The sequence below is a fragment of the Tupaia chinensis genome, unplaced genomic scaffold (genome assembly GCF_000334495.1).
Source record: "Tupaia chinensis unplaced genomic scaffold, TupChi_1.0 Scaffold000014_1, whole genome shotgun sequence".
Lineage (NCBI taxonomy): Eukaryota > Metazoa > Chordata > Mammalia > Scandentia > Tupaiidae > Tupaia > Tupaia belangeri.
Window position 1 is genome coordinate 5,149,774 of NW_006159444.1, and position 19,467 is coordinate 5,169,240.

The following is a 19,467-nucleotide window of genomic DNA, read 5'->3' on the forward strand; positions in this document are numbered from 1 at the left end:
GCGACTTAAAACCCACACTGGGTGCATGTGCATGCATGCCCAAGATCCCAAGAGGAGAACAAAAGAGAAGAGATTGCAGCACAGCCATTCCCCCAGCAAGGAGATTTCTCGATTCCTGTCTCTCTGTCTCTCTCTGTGTCTCCAGCAAGTGCATGCGCCCTATAGCAAAAATCTCTCTCAAAATAAAAGAAAAAAAATCAAAATTTCAACCAACACATCGTTTCATATATCTTATAAGAAAGAAACTCCCCTCATCTTTTCAAACTTCTTAGCTCTACCCCAACATCATTCACATAACCACAATGTGGTTCAGACTCCTGTTAGCTTCTGACCCAGACAGTCATCTCTAGCCACTCCAGTCTGCCTTGGAGAAAAATAAATAAATAAATAAAATAAACTTCCTTTTACTCAAAGATCTTCCACGGCCAGCTCACACTACTGTCTCCCCCAGCATGGTGTTCCAGTCTCCTACACCTCGTGTTTCCTGAGCCGTCTTCTCACACCCCTGCTCCTTCTTTGTTCCTGCCGTTCCTTCTACTGAGAATCCCTTCCCATCTCTTCTGCCTGACAGATTTCAACTCCCTCATTAAGGCCACTCTCAAATGTCTCCTCTTCTGTGAAGACGGCTCGTTTCCTCACTCACAAAAAGTTATTACTTCCACCCAATGTCTTACCTCTCCTTGTTATAAAACTAATTACACCTTGATCTGCCTGTCTGACCCACAAGATGATGATTTTCCACAGACACCTTTGGTACATCTTTGTCTTTCCAGCCCTCAATGCAGGCATGGGTGTCCTCAATTTTCCTTTTTTGTTGTTTTTTTTAAAGATTTATTTATTTTTAATAATACATTACTTCCACCCAATGTCTTACCTCTCCTTGTTATAAAACTAATTACACCTTGATCTGCCTGTCTGACCCACAAGATGATGATTTTCCACAGACACCTTTGGTACATCTTTGTCTTTCCAGCCCTCAATGCAGGCATGGGTGTCCTCAATTTTCCTTTTTTGTTGTTTTTTTTAAAGATTTATTTATTTTTAATTATACTTATTATCATGCTTCTTCAATTTTGACCAGAGAGAAACAGACAGAGAAAAGGAGAGTGAGAAAGCAAGTCACCAGGTCCAGGACTTGAACCATGGTCTGCCATGTGGGAGTCCAACACCTCAACCACCACACCACCTGCTGGCCCCTCTTTGCTTTTATTTTTTAAACCAGCAGGCATGTGTGCTTGCCGGAGACAGAGAGAAACTAACAGAGTACCATCACACCACGACCCTCTTTCCATTTCTCTATCCTGTTGGGATTTAGGATTGGGAGCACACACAAACATGAGTCTGGTGTGTTTTCAAGCCACTGAGAACAGAATTCCAACCATATGGTTGGGTATGTGGGATTCAGCTCCCTTAACAAGCCATGAAGCCAGCCCTTTCCATTTTGTTAAGTACAGAGGATGAAAATGAATGAATTCCCCAAGAATAGATTTTTAACCTAAGAGTATTTTTCTTGCCAAATTCTGCACCTACACTCTTGATCTCACTTGCCTTCCTTCCCCTGCCTGTCCTCTCTCCGATGGACTCCTGCAGCCCACACTCACCTCCCGCTCCTGCTCAACAATACCTTCCTTTAATCCTGTTTCCATAGCTACAACATCCTGTCTCTTTCCTCTTTGGTCACCAGAAATCATAGTAGCTTTCTCACAAGTCTCCTCTTCCCTTCCAGGTCACCTCTCAACTCAGAGCAAACTGGCTTCTATTCTCCATCACTCCCCAAAACAGCCTTGTGGTGTCACCAATGATCTCCCCACAGTGAGGTCCTCAGTGTGGACCGCTTCTCTGTCATTCTCTTTGTTTCCGAGTCTCCCCATACTGCAGTCTCAGCTCCACAACAATATCACTTTATCTTCATAAAATACCATGATGCTCACAGTCATTTATTGTTTCATAGTCTGTAGAATAAGGAATACTCCACCTCCATAACCCAAGCCATTACAGTCTTCTCTCTTGCCATACCCCACCAAGAATGCCATGATCTGACCATACAGGATGAACCACTTTGTATTCTCTGAATAGACTATGCTCTTGCAAATTTTCATGCCTTTGTTCAAACTATCTCTCCTACAGTATCTCCCCTTCTCTCCGTTGCAATTCTCCTTAACTCTTCAGAAGAATTTAATTATCTCCTCCCCTATAAAATGTCCTCTTTATCCAGAAATTCCTACAGAATGTTATTAATTCAGTACATCTATTGTAATACTTACGGCTTTGCGGTACAGTAAATTATCTGAATGTCTCCCCAGTTGAACAGTAACTATGCATTATTCACACTAGCTCCCCAAGGCTTCAGGGCTCATATACAACAGACATTCAATAAATAGCTATTGAATTAAATTGAATTAATTTGCATCAAACACTAGGAAGCTTGCCATCATTCCTTGGAATTTGCTCCTGACCCAAATTAATCAATCTAAGTTCTGTAAAATTTAGAAGATTTGCAGGTATAATTTCATTGGCAACAGATGTTTTCACCCATGGACATGCCCTCAGGTTATTACTTTTTGCTTCTCAAAATTCAAGTTGTCTCGCAAAACATCTCCAGAAACCAGCTCTCCCTCCAGGTGTGTCAGCTGCCCCTGAAGAGTCTCCAACTTGTTTTCTGCTTTCTGGGCCCTCTGTAGAGCTTTCTGGTGAAACCCAGACTCATTCCCCAACTGTTCAACAAGCTCGGCTATTTGGGCTTCAAGCTGGGAGACCATCTGGAAGCAAAGAAACAGAACAAGGAAGCCTTGTTTAAGATGCAGCCAAGTGTCATAATCTAGTGTTCAGCCCAAGCAGCCTAACTATTTATGACTTCAACTTCCCAATTCTTTGTCAAAATTAAATTAAAAAATAGGTAATTGATAGCTTTATTTGCCTCTGTTTAGCTAAATAAAATGACACTCATTACTTAATACAATAGTTTGGTATTTTTAATTTTTACATAATTTCTTCCACAAGTTACTCAATAAATAAACTGTACCAAGGATACCCAGATGCAGTGACTCATGTGGGAGGGGTACTGCGATGCCCTACTGGAAGCCATAAGGGTAGCTCTGTGTCTGCATCCAGGTCTACCTAAACAGGCTTACTGTTAACCTTTCCCCAGCCTTGCAGTGTGAAGACTCTGGTGGGAGTGTCACTCTCTCTCTTTCAAAATAAATAAGCTTTTTTTTTAAGAGAGAGAGTTTTGCTATAGGGTGCATATGCTCGCCAGAGAGACAGAGGGACAGAGAAACAGAAAATGAGATATCACTCCCCAAGGGGGGATGGCCATGCTGCAATCTCTTCTCATTCATTCTCCTCTCAGGATTTTGGGCACACACACATATGCCTGGTGTGAGCTTCAAGCCACAAGGTCCAGGACTTGATCCATGGTTGGCCATGTGGGAGTCCAGTGATGTAACCATTATGCCATCTGCTGGTCCCCAAAATAAATAAATTTTTAAAAGAATCTACAAAAGCCTCATTACCCAGAAAAACTCTCCCACCACATATAATTGATTAAAGATTATGGAGTGAGTTCATCGTCTTAAGAATTATTTTTTATTTAACTTTATTATTATTTTTTTTAATTTGACCAGAGAGAGACAGAGAGAGAGAACAAGTGAGAAAGCAAGCCACCAGGTCCAGAACTCAAACCTTGGTCAAATGTGTCAGAGTTCAGCACCTTTAACCATCACAACAGCTGTCAGCCTTCAGTGAATTCATCTTGATGAGTAACCTTGAAGCATTATGGTGAATTGAAGTGCAGAAATACACTTCTTCAAACTTTTTTTCAACCTTCTATTGAGTTATTTATGTCCTCCATTCCAGTGGTACTGGCTGTATACTACAGAGTTATGTAGTAATATTGTTTGAGCATCTTTACTATAGTGATTCTGGATGGAGTCCACGGCAATGTACCGGAAGGCAGAGAATCTGATTACCTTCTCCTCTTCATAGCATTAAATCGTTGCCCCTCCCTGAAAGTCCCCAAAGCTCTCTACAACCCCTCTAATTTGCTTGATGCTTCCACCCTCCCAGTAGCTCCTCCCTTGGTCTAATCGTCCTTTTAAATCGAGAGCATACATTTATCAAACACCTCAGGTACACTTTCAGAATACTTCAGCTGATTTTACAAAATTCAGTTTTCATAAAATGTTGAATTCAATGAAACAATCAAGTCTGAAGTGATACATTTCTTTTCTTTTGATGGTTTATTTTGGAAGAGAACATTTAAAAAGCAGTAGGTGTACATGGCTCTATAATACCATTCTCACAGTAATCGAAGTGTCTTGACTCTCAGATTTTTTTTTACTGTCTAAATTTAAGAAAACAATGTCTTCTTGCCTATTTATAAACAACCATGCTTAAAGGCAAGAAGACATTCAAGTTGTCTTCAATTTTTTTGAAAAGCTATTGTATGGAAGAACAATAAGATTTGTTCTAAGTTGACCTCAGAGTGTATATTGAAGACCAATCAATATAAATCAGAAAGGGAATCCCACATCTATGTAAGGGAGGATTTTCTCCTGACTCCTATAATTATAAAGGAATAAATACCCTTTATAAACTATTCATTAGGGAAAAAATATATGAAGCAAAATATAATCCCCCATGATTTTGCCACCCAGAGGTAAGAACTACTAGTATTTTTAAATTATTTTTCATGCAATATTAAAATATAGTTGAAAATGACATGATGTATGAAACATGTTTGTTTACTTAATTATATTTTAAGCATCTTCTCATGCCATTCAAAATTCTTAATTAACATTTTAATGGCTGCATTAAGAATCAATCATGAGGGACCAGCAGTTAGAGTAATGGCTATGTCGCTGAACTCCCACGTAGTCGATCGTGGTTCGCGTCCCGAACCCGGTGGCTTAAAACTCACGCCAGGCACGTGTGCGTGCGTGCCCAAGATCCTGACAGGAAAATGGAGGAGAAGGGATTGCTGCGTGACCATCCCCCCTGGGGGGTGATTTCTCGCTTTCTATCTCTCTGTCTCTCTCTGTCTGTCTGACGAGCGCACGCGCCCTATAGCAAAAAAAGAAAAATCCTGTCCAAAAAAAAAAAAGAGTCAATCATGAGACTGTGTCATAATTTACTTAAGCATTCTTCTTTTTTTTTTTTTGGAGAGGTTTTTGCTATAGGGCGCGGGCGCTCGTCAGACAGACAGAGAGAGACAGAGAGATAGAAAGCGAGAAATCACCCCCCGGGGGGGGGGCCACACCGCAATCCCTTCTCCTCCATTTTCCTGTCAGGATCTTGGGCACGCACGCACACGTGCCTGGCGTGAGTTTAAGCCACTGGGTCCGGGACTCGAACCGTGGTCGACTACATGGGCTTCCAGTGACATAGGCATTACGCTAACTGCTGATCCCCTTTAAGCATTCTTTTATAAGAAGGATAAACTTTCAAAGGATTACAGTTCTCTAAAGACACTGTCCAGTAGAAACTCCCAGTCAATGGAGGTGGCCAGAGTTGCCCAACTATTTTTTCTATGTACAAGGCTTACCCACTATTCTACAGGATCAGACCAGCTCTAAACACTTGATTATTGTGCTTCTGTGGTTCTCAAGACCCCAGGCTTATGATTCAACTAATTCTAGACTTCTGTGAGTTTGAGGGTAAGCTATTCAGAGTCATGTCTAAGGAATCCATCCAGCTGCCAAAAGTCTGGTGTCCAAAGAGGAAGAGGCAGCTGAGAGCTTCCCTACCCTCTATCGCATCAGAGAGCACAGCTTTATAAATGCTTATTTAGGTGTCAGTGCATGCGATGAGTTTTTTCAGAGCTAATTTACATTGATTTATTCAAATAAATGAACATTCCAATTTCAGCCCTTGGGAACATCAAACCCCAGTGCTTAGGTAAACATATGTGTCCCTGCAAACTGTAAATTTGTATAGTTCTTCACACCAAGAAGTCTAAAAAATAACTACATTTCTCTTTTTTTATTTTCTCTCTCTCGTCTTGTTTTTAAGTATTATATGTTAACATATCCCTGACATACCGTGAGACCAAGTATGCCAGGGATTCCTATTGGCCCCAATAAGATAAGGGAGTGGGTGGCCCATGCGATGTAATAAATGTGGGCCTCGATTTTCTAAACAAAAATGGTACTGATTTAAACTCTACTTTAAGAACAAGCCGTATGGTTTTTGGAAATAAAGTCACGATGCCCTAAAGAAGTTAATTCACTTCCCAAGGACAAGTATTTATTGATTTCAACAGAGAGGCATTTTTTTTTTTTTTTTTTGCCCTAAGATTAAACCAAATAAAAGCAAAAGAGCTCTACACTGAAGAAAGAGCCACTTGGATCACTTAAGAGTCAGTGCCTTTTGGACATAAACAACTCTTTTCTGATTATTCAAGCTATAATTTTCAGTTGGAAAACAGACAAAGTAAGGTATCATGGACCAGGAACTCAACATCAACCAAATTGTCTTTCTGATTGTCAGCATGTTTAGCCAACACAGTTGATTGGCTACCTCACACCCTCTTCTTTGTAGCTTTTGTTATGGGTGGCATTGGGTACCTCCTCAAAGATATGTCAAAGCTCCCCATTACCTCAGGACATGACCTGTTTTAGAAAGAAGATCTTCGTAGAAATGTTCAAGTTTAAATGAGGTCTTAGGGGTTGGGTCTAATGCATCTTTATAAGAGGGGAAATTTGGAGACAAGAACAGGGATGAACAGACAATATGAAGACCCAGATAAAGCACAATTCCTAATCCAAGGAGCACAAGGGTACCAGAACAGGGTGAGACATGGGGAGCAGGGTCTCCCTCACAACCCTCAGAAGGAGTCAACTCAGCCAACACCTTGACTTCAGACTTTTAACCTCCAGAACCGTAAGACAAGGACTTTCTGTTGCTTCATCCCCAGTGAGTGGTGGTTTGTTACGACAATCCCAAGACACTCCTACATCTAGAGAGGCTAGGAAAGTCGATCTTTTATCTGATGCATCTCCCAGAGGGCCTTATAGCCAGGGGTGACCAAGTAACATGATTTGATTTTAGAGATTTTTATCTTAGGACATGTGCACTAGCCAGACAGAGAATGTTTAGCCAACACAGTTGATTGGCTACCTCACACCCTCTTCTTTGTAGCTTTTGTTATGGGTGGCATTGGGTACCTCCTCAAAGATATGTCAAAGCTCCCCATTACCTCAGGACATGACCTGTTTTAGAAAGAAGATCTTCGTAGAAATGTTCAAGTTTAAATGAGGTCTTAGGGGTTGGGTCTAATGCATCTTTATAAGAGGGGAAATTTGGAGACAAGAACAGGGATGAACAGACAATATGAAGACCCAGATAAAGCACAATTCCTAATCCAAGGAGCACAAGGGTACCAGAACAGGGTGAGACATGGGGAGCAGGGTCTCCCTCACAACCCTCAGAAGGAGTCAACTCAGCCAACACCTTGACTTCAGACTTTTAACCTCCAGAACCGTAAGACAAGGACTTTCTGTTGCTTCATCCCCAGTGAGTGGTGGTTTGTTACGACAATCCCAAGACACTCCTACATCTAGAGAGGCTAGGAAAGTCGATCTTTTATCTGATGCATCTCCCAGAGGGCCTTATAGCCAGGGGTGACCAAGTAACATGATTTGATTTTAGAGATTTTTATCTTAGGACATGTGCACTAGCCAGACAGAGACAGAGACAGTGAGAATAAAAGTGAGAAATCAACTCCTGGGGGGGTTGGCTATGCAGTAGTCCCTTCTCCTCCACTCTCCTCCTGTTATCTTGGGCATTCGCACACATGCCCCTCACATGAGTTTCAAGGCACTGGGTCTGGGACTCAAACCATGGTCAGCCATGTGGGAGCCCAGAGAACTAACTGCCACAGCATCTGCTTGCACTGTGTAATATAATTTTAAACAATGAAATGCCAGTGGAAGACTTCTGGGGTTTCTGGGAGATGTGTGCCTCAACCAGTGGCAGGAGTAAGAGCAGAGGAATGGTGATTGGGCTCAGAGATAAGGAAGCACAGGCCCTGGGGCAGCAGGGGCAGGGAATGGAGCACAGCCCAGGTCCTTCAGGCCATCAGGCTGGGTCCCAGGCTGCCCAGAGGCCCCAGGTGAGGAAATCCTCCAGAGAGTAAACAAAGATGTAGATGTGCCTAAAGAACAAAAACTGTCCAGACAAATGTTTGTGAGCGTGTATCGTTTATCTTTCATTTAGAAAATGACGTGGACATTGATTGTGGCCTCAGCCTCTCTCTACACAATCGATTACACAGATGATTAGCCAGTGGGGAAACATCTAAAAGTAAGAAAAAAAAAATACCCCAAAATTCTAAAGTCAAGTATGAAAATGTTGCAACTTTCTCTTATTGTGCAAGTCATTATTTCATAAATACCTGCTCTGGTGTCCAGAAAATTTCAAAGTTCAATAACATCTAAAAACTCATGTAAAATTCCTGGGAACCTGACAATAGGCCAGGTTCTAAGACAGTGGTTTTCAACTGAACCATATCTGGCCCCTCGGGGGACATGTCACAATGTCTGAAGACATCTGTGATCTTCACAAATCAGGGAAGACGGTGCGACTGGTCACTAGTGAGTAAGGGCCAGGGATGCTGCTAACCATCCCCCAGTGCACAAGACAATCCCAAGGATGACAGATTATCAAGTCCGAAGTGCCAGTAATGCTGAGACCCAGAAATCCTGTTCGAAGATATAATAACAGTCGAAAAAGAAAATTGAATTTGGCCAGAAGGAGAAAAAGCAAGGGATGAGTGAAAATGACTTACTGACAAAGGATGGGTGTGTCCTGAATTCTCCTGAGAATTGCAAATAAAAATAGATAGCAAAGGGGAGACAGGAACGGCAGCACGCAGTAGGGAGGGACTGGCCTGAAATGGAGGCTCTGCCAGGCCACACCTGAACCGGCCACTGGCAGTTATCTCGGGGCTGCTCTTGCCCTGTGTGTGCAGCCATGGCAGCTGGCAGGGCTAGGCACCCTCCCCAGCCAACAGACTCACCTATCTGAGAAGCTTCTGTTCTCCAGAAACATTTCTAAGATAATATATGAAATCCATTTTTTCCTGGTTTTACTTGAAGATGAATCACACAAGAAACCAGCTATATACTTCATTTCAGGCTTTTAAATAGTGAGAGCAGCTATTGAAAAAAATTATGGGGTAGAAACGGCAGACAAAGACACTAACAAGACTGAATCGTTCTGATTTTTATGGACAGTGGGGGAAGGCATGTCCAGCTTAACCAATTTACATCATTTTCCTTTGGAAAATGAACATATACATCATGCTGACAATTGCATGTCATGCTTTACATGGTGGAATTAAAATAATTTTAGGAAAATACTTGGAACCACGGAAGGGCAAGCCATCAACGGAATGACAAAAACTCGTTGGCTATTGAAGTACATCAGCTACCATATAAGGTAAATAACAACAGAGTTTTTCTCAAGTCTGTAAAGAATGTCCTTCTGTAATGAAGTACTTCTATGTAGACTGAATCTCAAGAGAAACGGAGTTACTCTTAGAGACCCACATGCGTCACAGGATGGGGGTCAACCAATGAGCCTCTGTGTGTAATTTTTTTTTTTTAATTTGCTATAAGGTGTGTGTGCTTGCCAAAGAGTGACAGAGAGGAAGGTAGAAAGAGAAAATGAGAAAGCACCCACACACACACCATGGGGGATGGCCAATCCCCGCTCCTCCATTCTCCTCTCAGGATTTTGGACACACACGCATGTACCCAACATGTTTCTCAAGTTGCCTGGTCTGGGATTCAAACTGCAGAATCAGCCATGAGGTATCCAGTGCTTCAAACACCATGCCACCAGCTGGTCCATATTTTGGAGAACTTTTAAAGGGAATTTAATTGTTTTGATTACTAGAGAAAATTTACAAATGTAACCCTGAACGTAACTTCATCAGCCATCACTCTGAATCCTTCAGTAACATTAAAGGGTGGGAAAGTATTTCCTCTTTTTGAACAAGCATGAAATCTACAGAAGAAAGACTAGAAAATGGAATTATACACAGAAATTATTTTGAAATGTCATTAATTAGACTTCAATTATTTGGATTGAACAATTTAAACTGTCTGGGCTGAAGTTTGACCCTGCTGAGTAAAGCTTTATGGCAAATGAGAATTATTGATAATAGAAACAAGATGACAAAATTAAACAAGTTTCAATCTGATATGTGAGCAGAATTATTTGTCTCCACTTGTTAAACAGGTTTCCTAAAAGACCGTTCTGGGCTTGGCCCATCACGGCAAGGAGAAGAGGAAGAGGGGACAGGAGCAGGGGGACAGGCAGAGGCAGCACTAGTGGGTATGAGTGCTTGTGACCTGCTGGATAGTGTGTGTGAAGAACTTCACCGCAGTCTTCAGCATTTTCACACTCACAGAGAGAACCACGGGAGGCAGACACGGTTCCAGGTCTAGGAACCCTTATCTGCCATTTCAAAATCCAGGGTTTTTCGCAACTCATTTACTGACAACGCGTGGCCTGACTTGATCCGGCCGGGCAGCAGGCCCTGACGCCACCAGGTGAGACGATCTATATAGTCTTCGTCTCTCTCCTGTGCCATGTGTGGAGGTGGCTGCTGGGGGGTCTGCCCACATCACTGGGGGGCGGGGGTGCTGCATGAGGCTCTCTGGGGTATTGTCTGTGCACTGGCTGCCCCTTCTAAGTCCTAAAACATGCTGAACTCAAAAACACACTGGGCCCCAAAGATACGGGGTTGTGAACCCTGTGCCATCCCCTTAGGAGACACGGAAACCACTAAGTCCTAAAACATGCTGAACTCAAAAACAACTGGGCCCCAAAGATAAGGGGTTGTGAACCCTGTGCCATCTCCTTAGGAGACACGAGAACCGAATCTGGGTGGCAGTGATCTCGGGAACCTGGCCAAGCTCGCACGCCCGGTGAGAGTGTGCGGCGGAGGCAGGACTCGGCACCAGAGAACTTGGTCGAACCCACAGCAGCCGCCCACTGTCTCCTGGTGGCTCCAGCCTTCATAAGTAACCTACCTGTGTTACCGAAAGAAAATCACACTCAAATTATCCTTTCGACTAATTAACACAAATCACTTAATGAGTATGCTAAATAAATGAGTTTACCTTTTTTTTTTTTTTTTTTTTTTTTTTTTGTGAGGTGCTATAGGGAACTTGTACTCACTGGAAAGACAGCAAGAAATCATTCACTCCCCAGGGGGATGGCCACTCCACAATCCCTTCTCCTCTAGGGATTTTGGGCACACATGCGCATGCACCCAGAGTTGACTTTTAAGTCACCAAGTCTAGGGCTTGAACTGCAGTCAACTACGTGGGAGTCCAACAACGTAATCACTATGCCATCTGCTGGTCCCAAGTTTACCATTCTTAAGTAGCTTATCATGGGGTTGGCTTTTTGTCACAGTGGTCAGGTACTGCTCAAGTGAAACTGGACCCCACAAGGTTAGTTCAAATCCCTGGCCCAGTCACCCTGGAACACAGCAGGCATGCACACGAGTGCCCAAGGTCCTACAGGCTGGAGGACTGGAGGAGGGGTGGTCTGCTATAACTAGACCCTGTGGAGGGTGCCCCTCTCTCTCTCTGTCTCTGTCTCTCTCTCTCTCATAAGCATGCACACACACTCTGTCACTAATAATTTTTTTTTTTAAATAGAAGCATAGCCATTGCCCACTTACCTTTTTTCTCTTTTCTTCCTGGCTGCCCATTTCTCGAATTCTCTCCAAAATGGCATCCTCTGTGGAATCAGTCATGCCTGGCTTGCCCCAAAGAAGGGCAGCGATTCTCTCCCTGAAGGAAGAATACTGGCTTTGTAAGGTCGTGGTGGCATCCAGACTGGCGTTCAAACTCTTCTGCAGCTCCTGAGCGCGTTCCTTCAGGAGGTTCAGCTCCTGCTTCGAGGTATCCCAGACCCGCTGGCCAGCAAGCAGCCTTTCTTGGAAGATCTTCGCTTCCCTTTCAAGAGCTTCTTTTGCTTCAACAGTACTGAGCAAGTCCTACAGCAGTCACAGAGAAGGAAGACGCTGCACTGGCAGTCAGCAAAGTACCTAGTACTCAGTGGAGCAATTTATTTCCCCTGCTTGCTAATGACTTGGAAGAGTTAGGATTAAATGCCATTCCATTTTTAATTAGAAGTTCCCTACTGTCTCTTCATGAAGTTGTTAAATTATAAAGATTATGTAAGGGACAATTTGTTCAGGAAAATGGGAAAGGGATGTAAAATCCGTGTTTGAAAAAACGAAACTGGGCTGGCCCCATAGCTTAGAGGTTAAGGGAGTCAGATTCCACATGCCGACCACAGTTGAAATCCCAGCAGATTGAAAAGCATGCCAGGCACATATGCATGTGTGCCCAAAATCCAGACAGGATAGAAAAATGGAGGGAAAGGGATTACAACTTGACTATGCCCCACTGTGGGGGGAGGGGCGTGCTTTTTCCCTCTCTGTCTCTATGGCAAGGACAGAGCCCTCTGGTGATTATTTTTTTAAAGGAAACTGACACATACACCTTTGCTTTGCTTTCTCTTCTTTTTACTGTTCTTTCGTTCATTCGTTCATTCGTTCATTCTTTCTTTCTTTGTTGCTTTATCTATTTGTAATGATTTTTAAGCTGCTGAGCCTGGGACATAAACCCTAGTCAGCCATGGGGGAATCCATCATCTCAACCACCACACCACCTGCTGGCCCACAAACATGCCTTTTCTATGTGTACCTTAGGAAAACATTAATAAAAACTAGTAATTGACAAACACATTAATAGAGTCAATCCATACATAGACTATGTTTAAAAACTATCAGTTCTCAAGCTTGATATATGTAAGAATTGGTTCTAAATAAACTGAAATTCTCAGCACCTTATGTAGACACTAAAAAATACTAAATATGCCTCCTTAACAGTATTTTAGGGGCCAGTAGGTGGCACAGTGGTTAAGGAACTGGACTCTCATGAAGCCAACCACTGTTTGAGTCCCGGTTCTGACAGCTTGAAACTCATACTGAGCACATATGAGTATGTGCTGAAAATTCTGGAATGAGAATGGAGGAGAGGGGAATTGCAGTGTGGCCATCCCCCCTGGAGGAGGGAGTGTGATTTCTCACTTTCTGTCTCTCTCTATCTCTCTCTCTCCAGTGAGCACACATGCCCTACAGCAAAAGTGTAAAACAAACAGTATTTTAAGTAACAGAGTAGCAGTCTCATAAAGACATCATTACATAAAGGAAGACCAAATCTTTCTTTCAATAATCACTGACCGTGTACTCTCTTATCTCCTAAAGGCAAAAGGAATACTGGTGGAACCGGAAGAAAGGAGGCAGGAATAACAGCCATTTGGTGGGTGGGAGGATGGAAAGTAGCGGGAGGTAAAGTGTTAGACTGAGAAAAAGAACCCTAAAGGTGTGTAATTCGTTTCATAGAGATCGTTCAGGGTAGAGAGTAGGTTACCTGAGCACCTACTTCTATTTGCCATAGTCTAGAATGGTCCAAAGAGGTGTAAAAGGGGGATCTTTAAAATAAATTTAAACAAAAAAAATCATCCCTTAAGATCAAGTTCACAAATAAATGAAGTCACATCAAATAAGATTAAGCAGCTGATTAACCAGTATTGCTATAGTATCCCTGCCAAGTTAACTGGCAAAGAAAAATTGGATTAAAAATAGCATTCAGGAGGCCGGAAGGTGGCATGGTAGTTAAGGCTCTGGACTCCCACATGGCCAACCAAGATTCAAGTCCCAGACCCTGCAGCTTGAAAATCACACTAGGTACATGTGTGTGCCCAAGATCCCAGAAGGAGACTGGAGAAGAAGGGAGTACCGGCCCTCCCAGGGGATGACTTCTCACTTCTCTCTGCCTCTTACCGTTTCTCTCCACAAGTGCACGTGACTTATGGCAAAAGCCTAAAAACTTAAAAAAAAAAGAAAAAAGCACTGGGGCAAAAAGCACTGAACAAAACACAGTGTCTTTGAATAAGAGGCTTTGCATAAAAATGGGCTGATAACATTATAGGCTCCTAGTTACAAAGCAATCATTTCTTTTGCTTCTGCTGAAGAAAGTTAGCTGAAAAACATAACATCTCACTTTTTTTCTTATGACTTTTTTTTTTAATTAAGGAAATCTCTGGCATCAATTTGAAAGAAAAGTCACAGAACCATCAGGTAGTTAGCCTGCCCTTTTCAGATGCAATAACTAAACTAATTATGGGCCTCTTTTGGACAATGCCTTGCTGTTCCAGTCCTTGGTCTCAACTTCTGCTTTCTAAACTAGTCTCTGTAGTGAGCCCCCTACCCACTCTATTCATTTAAACATCATCATTAAAGTCAAAGATATCATACTTCATTGCAAATACAGTATCTTAACAATTTCCAGATTTCTCTCCAGATAGTAATCCAATAGCTTCTCAATTACTCCATTAGAGGAACCAGTGTCAGCATTGGCAATAATGAATTGGGCCCATATTTTACTTAGAAATTATACTCTAGGCCAGACCCATAGTGCAGCAGTTACGAACTGTACAGAGACAGCCAGGATTCCACGTGTCTGACAGCGGTTTGAATCCCACCCTGGCAGCTTGAAAAACATGCCAGGCACATGCGATGTGCCCAGAATTCGGACAGGATGGATAAATGGGAGCAAAGAATTGCTGCATGACCAAGTTCCATTGGGAGGTGATTTCAATCCTTCCCTTCCCCTTCAAAAAAAACCTCGTGCACACACACATGCATGTGCCCTCTGACATATAATTTAAAGTAAAAAGAAACAGCAATCTAATATGCCTTTAGGAAATCAAGGCTGTGGGGCCAGCCAGTGGCATGGAGGTAGAGGAGGTTGGATTCCACGTGGCTGACTGTGCAGCAGAGGCCCAGACCCAGACTTAAAAAAATACTTGCAGAGTGTCGGCAGGTGGCGTGGTGATTCCAATGCTAGGATCCTACATGGTGGACCATGGTTTGAGTCTTGGACCCAGTGACTTGAAAATCATGCTGGACACATGTGTGTGAGTTCCTAAAATCCTGAGAGAATGGTGAAGGAGTTGAGGGGCAGCCATCTCCCCGGGGGGGTGATTTCTCACTTTCCCCTCTCTCTCTTTGTCTTGCTCCAGCAAGCCAATGCACCCTCAATTAATTAAACAAAAAAGAAAATAAGAAAGAAAATTAAGGTCCTAAATTCAATGGTGCAGAGATTAAAAAAGCTGAATTCTAATGACCAGTTCTAAAAACATATTAACTATTATATATATTAACTCTTATATTGAAAGAAAACCTCTAATACAACGTGGAGAAACTTTCCATGGTCAATAGAATAATATTTTTGACCCATTATTTCCAATGGACCCTTAAAACATACCCAAAAAAGTCAGATGTTTGAGCATTATGGATTCACATCAGTTTGAAATAGACTAATCCACTGACCACTATCACCAGGAACTCAGTAAACACAATCTCACTATTTCAGCTGTGAGGGATTATCAGCCTCCCTCCCCCATCATACTATTGTTTCGCTGGTTTAGAGACTACGGCCAATATAATCCTCGCTAACAAATCAGAAGCACTTTTTCCTTTGAAGCCTAAGCACCAACCCTAATATCTAATAAAAATCACAGAAGTAGTTTGTGACCACAGAATACAGTGGTGCCTGTTAGCAGGTCAGATTTCTATTTTCTGGACACAGTCTAGTGAGCTCCAAGCTGTTCTTGTATGAGATGCACGACTCCAGAGCCAGTAACAGGGCCTTGGGGACAGCCGCTCCCCCAGAGCTCTGATAAGTGCTTCAGGATTCAGGGGCACTGGTTTTAGCTGCTGGAAATAGATGTCCGCAGACAGTAAATGCAATTACCTGTCTGCTCTCAGCAGAAAGCCAGAGTGGAGTCTGGCTGCGTGGCTACCCCAAGGACACACTGGAGCACACGCGTAATGTGACATGGGGACCGTCGGCTAGGACCTGGGACCGCTGTCAGACCACACTGACGCACAGGAGAAGAAATATGGTGCTTCCTCTGAGCACAACGGGGCTGACGTCCACAGAGGAAATTGCATTTGTGAATGAGGGCAGGCTCTGCGGACGGTGGTGAGGACCGTGTTAACATTTCTTTCTGTAATTAACAAATCTCTAGATTCGATATAAAGCAGCAAATGGATAATGGCTCCTTCACAGTAACTTTTAACAAAAACATTTAGAAGTAATATGATCACAGCATTCAATTTAGCTTTCCAATTAAATGTGTGAGTCTGTAATAAGTAATAAAGCCACTCAAAGTCTGTGTTTTTAAAACACAATTGATTCCTATTAGGATGTTGCTAACTACATATGGATTTAGATGTGCAGGAGGTCAAACTGTCTCTCAAAAATACACTGACTTGGGACCAGCAGATGGCGTAGTGGTTACGTTGCTAGACTCCCATGTAGTTGACTGCGGTTCGAGTCCCAGACCTGGCAGCTTAAGATTCACACTGGGCATGTGTGTGTGCCTAAAACCCTGAGAGGAGAGTGGAGGAGAAGGGATTTCAGCATGGCCATTCCCTCTGTCTCTCTGTATCTCCAGAGAGCTCATGTGCCCTATAGCAAAAATCTCTCTCAAAAACAAAAAACAATTACACTGGCTAATCATCAACAAGGTGGAGAACTTCTGCCTCGAGCACAATTCTTTCAATCCTAGATCTATTTAATAAAATGAAAAATCAGTCAATTAATCTAACTACTGCAGTTATAGTTAACAAACTCAGTAATTCCCCCCAAACAGGTACTCTCATATAAACATTGCCAGTAGAAGTGTGAAAATGCATAATTTTGGTACAAATTTTTAGTATAAACACCTAAGAAAATTGAATATGCACATATCTTTTAACACTTCAATTCCAGTCCTACGAATGTATCTATAGGAGACATTAGTAAATATGGATAACGAGGTAGAGGCAAAATCATTCCGTTATAATATTGTATGGTGAAAGATTAGGCAGCACCCAAACATACATTGATATGTAACAGATTAAACCAATAGAAATATCCATACCACAGACTACAATGTCACCTTGAAAAGAAGCTCAGAGAACTCTCAATTGGAAAAGCACTTGCACGACTGTATTTATTGTGGCATTATTCACAATTGCTAAGACATGGAACCAACTCAAAAGTCCACAGATGAACGGATTGAAAAAGTGTGGCACATATACTCCATGGAATACTGTTCAGCCATAAAAAACAACAAGACACAGATTAACATGGAAGATTTATTGCTGAGTGAAGCAAGTCAGGCTGTGAAACAGAGACATTGTATATCTCCACTTAACATATACTGACTGTATAAACTCTATGGTAGAGACTGAAAGACTGGAGGACATAAAAGCATTGAAAATGGTTATGGACACTGGGGACAAAGGGGAAGGATAGTGGGAGGCGGAGAGACGAGTAAAGGAAGGAAAATTTAGGAAAAAATGGAGAAGTAAGACATTTGTGGGACACAGATACGGTTTGTTGTCTATTGATGATGTTGTGTATAGTATTCTCAGCTCACCTGGCGTGTGGCATGTATCATGTTGGGTAAAATCTCTCTATAATCTAAATGATGTGTAGTGATTGAATGTATAAATAATAAAAATTAAAAAGAAACTCAGAGCTTTTTAATACAGCAAGACAAAAGGCTGCCCAAGATATAGTTAGTGAAAAAAGTAAGGTGCCAAACATTATATCTAATATAATACCTTCTGTACCTTTACGAAAAGAGTAATTCTTGGGGACCAGCAGTTAGCGTAATGGCTATGTCACTGGACTCCCATGTAGTCGACCGCAGTTTGCATCCCAGACCCGGTGGCTTAAAACTCACACCGGGCGTGTGTGCATACGTGCCCAAGATCCCGAGAGAATGGAGGAGAAGGGATTGTGGCGTGGCCATCCCCCATGGGGGGTGATTTCTCACTTTCTGTCTCTCTGTCTCTGTCTGTCTGGTGAGCGCACACGCCCTATAGAAAAAAAGAAACTCTCAAAAAAAAAAAAGAGTAATTCTAGAAACATGCACAAGCATTGACAGTTCTGGTCGTCTCTGGCAAGGGAACCCATAGCTACAGGCAGAAATGGATGGAAGATGAGTCAAAACAATGGCAGCTATGAAAACGCCCTGGGAAGTTGTGTCCATGTGAAGTGCTGAATCAGTAGTGACAGAACACAGAAACGCCCATGCACACGCACACACCCTGGACTTAGACTGCAGTAGTAGTAGAATCTCTAGAATAAGGGAGGTGATTTCCTGCCTGATTTCTCTATAACTGGACCAAACCTGGAATTTGGCATTCAGTTCAGGGACTCAAACTTTAATAAAGGCAAAATCCTCCTAGAGTGATGTAATGGTATACAGCAACAGAGTAAAACCAAGGGGTGAGGAGAGGCCAGTTTTATGTATTATATCCCAAAACATTAAAAAAAAAAAAGAAAAAAAGAAAACTAGAAGAATGAAAATCAAAGGTGCACAGCATAGTGTAACATTCTTTGTTAAAAATGAGGACATGGTAATAGCCTTGATTTGATGATCATGCACTGCATGCATGCTTTGAAAAACCATATGTATCCCACAAAGATGTACGGCAATTAAATGCAAAATAAAATACAAAATAAATAAAAATTTAAATTTTAAAATTAAAAAAAAAGAGAAAAGAAATACCATAGCAAAAAAAAAAAATCCTCCTAGAAGAGTGCTACTCAAAATGTGTTTTCAAACCTGGTGCCAGTCCTGCACCTTGTTTGTACCCAGTTCCAACAACATCACTTCTGAAACTGGTGAGGGGTGAAGTTCAGTCATCTCTATGGCAAGTTGACATTGATACAACACCTAAGAGCAGGATCAGTGGTCCTGATTTTAGGGCAAGGTATAGACCCACTCAGGCTTTGATGAACTCAAGCTAAGTGGTATGAGTTGCATATCTGTAGTATAGGAACATGCTAAAACATATTATATGCTGTAGGAACATGTTGAAAACATGAATGTTTTAAGGTTAGTGTGCCAACTACAATCTAAAAGTGAAAAGTATATAAAATCCAGAACTCAGTTCTTACATCAAAGGATAATTTAAATTTAATTATACTTTTACAGGATAGGTTAAAAGAGCTGTCTGCAAATGGAGGATTGAAGATAAAATTTGAAAACACGTTTATTTCTTGTTGGATTAATAACTTGAGCTTGGTGAAATTGCTTTAAAATCTCTGCTTTTCTCAGCAAACCTCTGTGAGACTGGTTTCCTAAGTGTCTTAAAAGCAAAAGATCCCCAGCAAACAATATTGTTATCAACACAACTCAAGATGATCCAAGTTAACAAGAAAAAAGCTAACTCCTTGTCACAATTAACTTTAAATACTGATGTAAGCAATATTTGTTCAAAGTATGCATACAGAACTCTATTACAGGGAAATTTAGTGATAAGGCTTTGTTAGATACAAATGTCCAGTAACAAGAAGCTATGTGTAGGGA

General features: G+C 41.9%; 1 protein-coding gene across 1 annotated transcript in view; it reads right to left on the reverse strand.

The window, feature by feature from the left end:
• CCDC170 (coiled-coil domain containing 170) overlaps nucleotides 1-19,467 on the reverse strand; it is a 121,089-nt gene that overhangs the window by 22,462 nt on the left and 79,160 nt on the right. The window contains exons 6-7 of the mRNA XM_006140007.3: nucleotides 11,699-12,016; nucleotides 2,559-2,759 (exon numbers count right to left, since the gene is read on the reverse strand). Coding sequence (XP_006140069.1) covers nucleotides 2,559-2,759; nucleotides 11,699-12,016 — 519 coding nt within the window. The remainder of the gene's footprint in view (nucleotides 1-2,558; nucleotides 2,760-11,698; nucleotides 12,017-19,467) is intronic.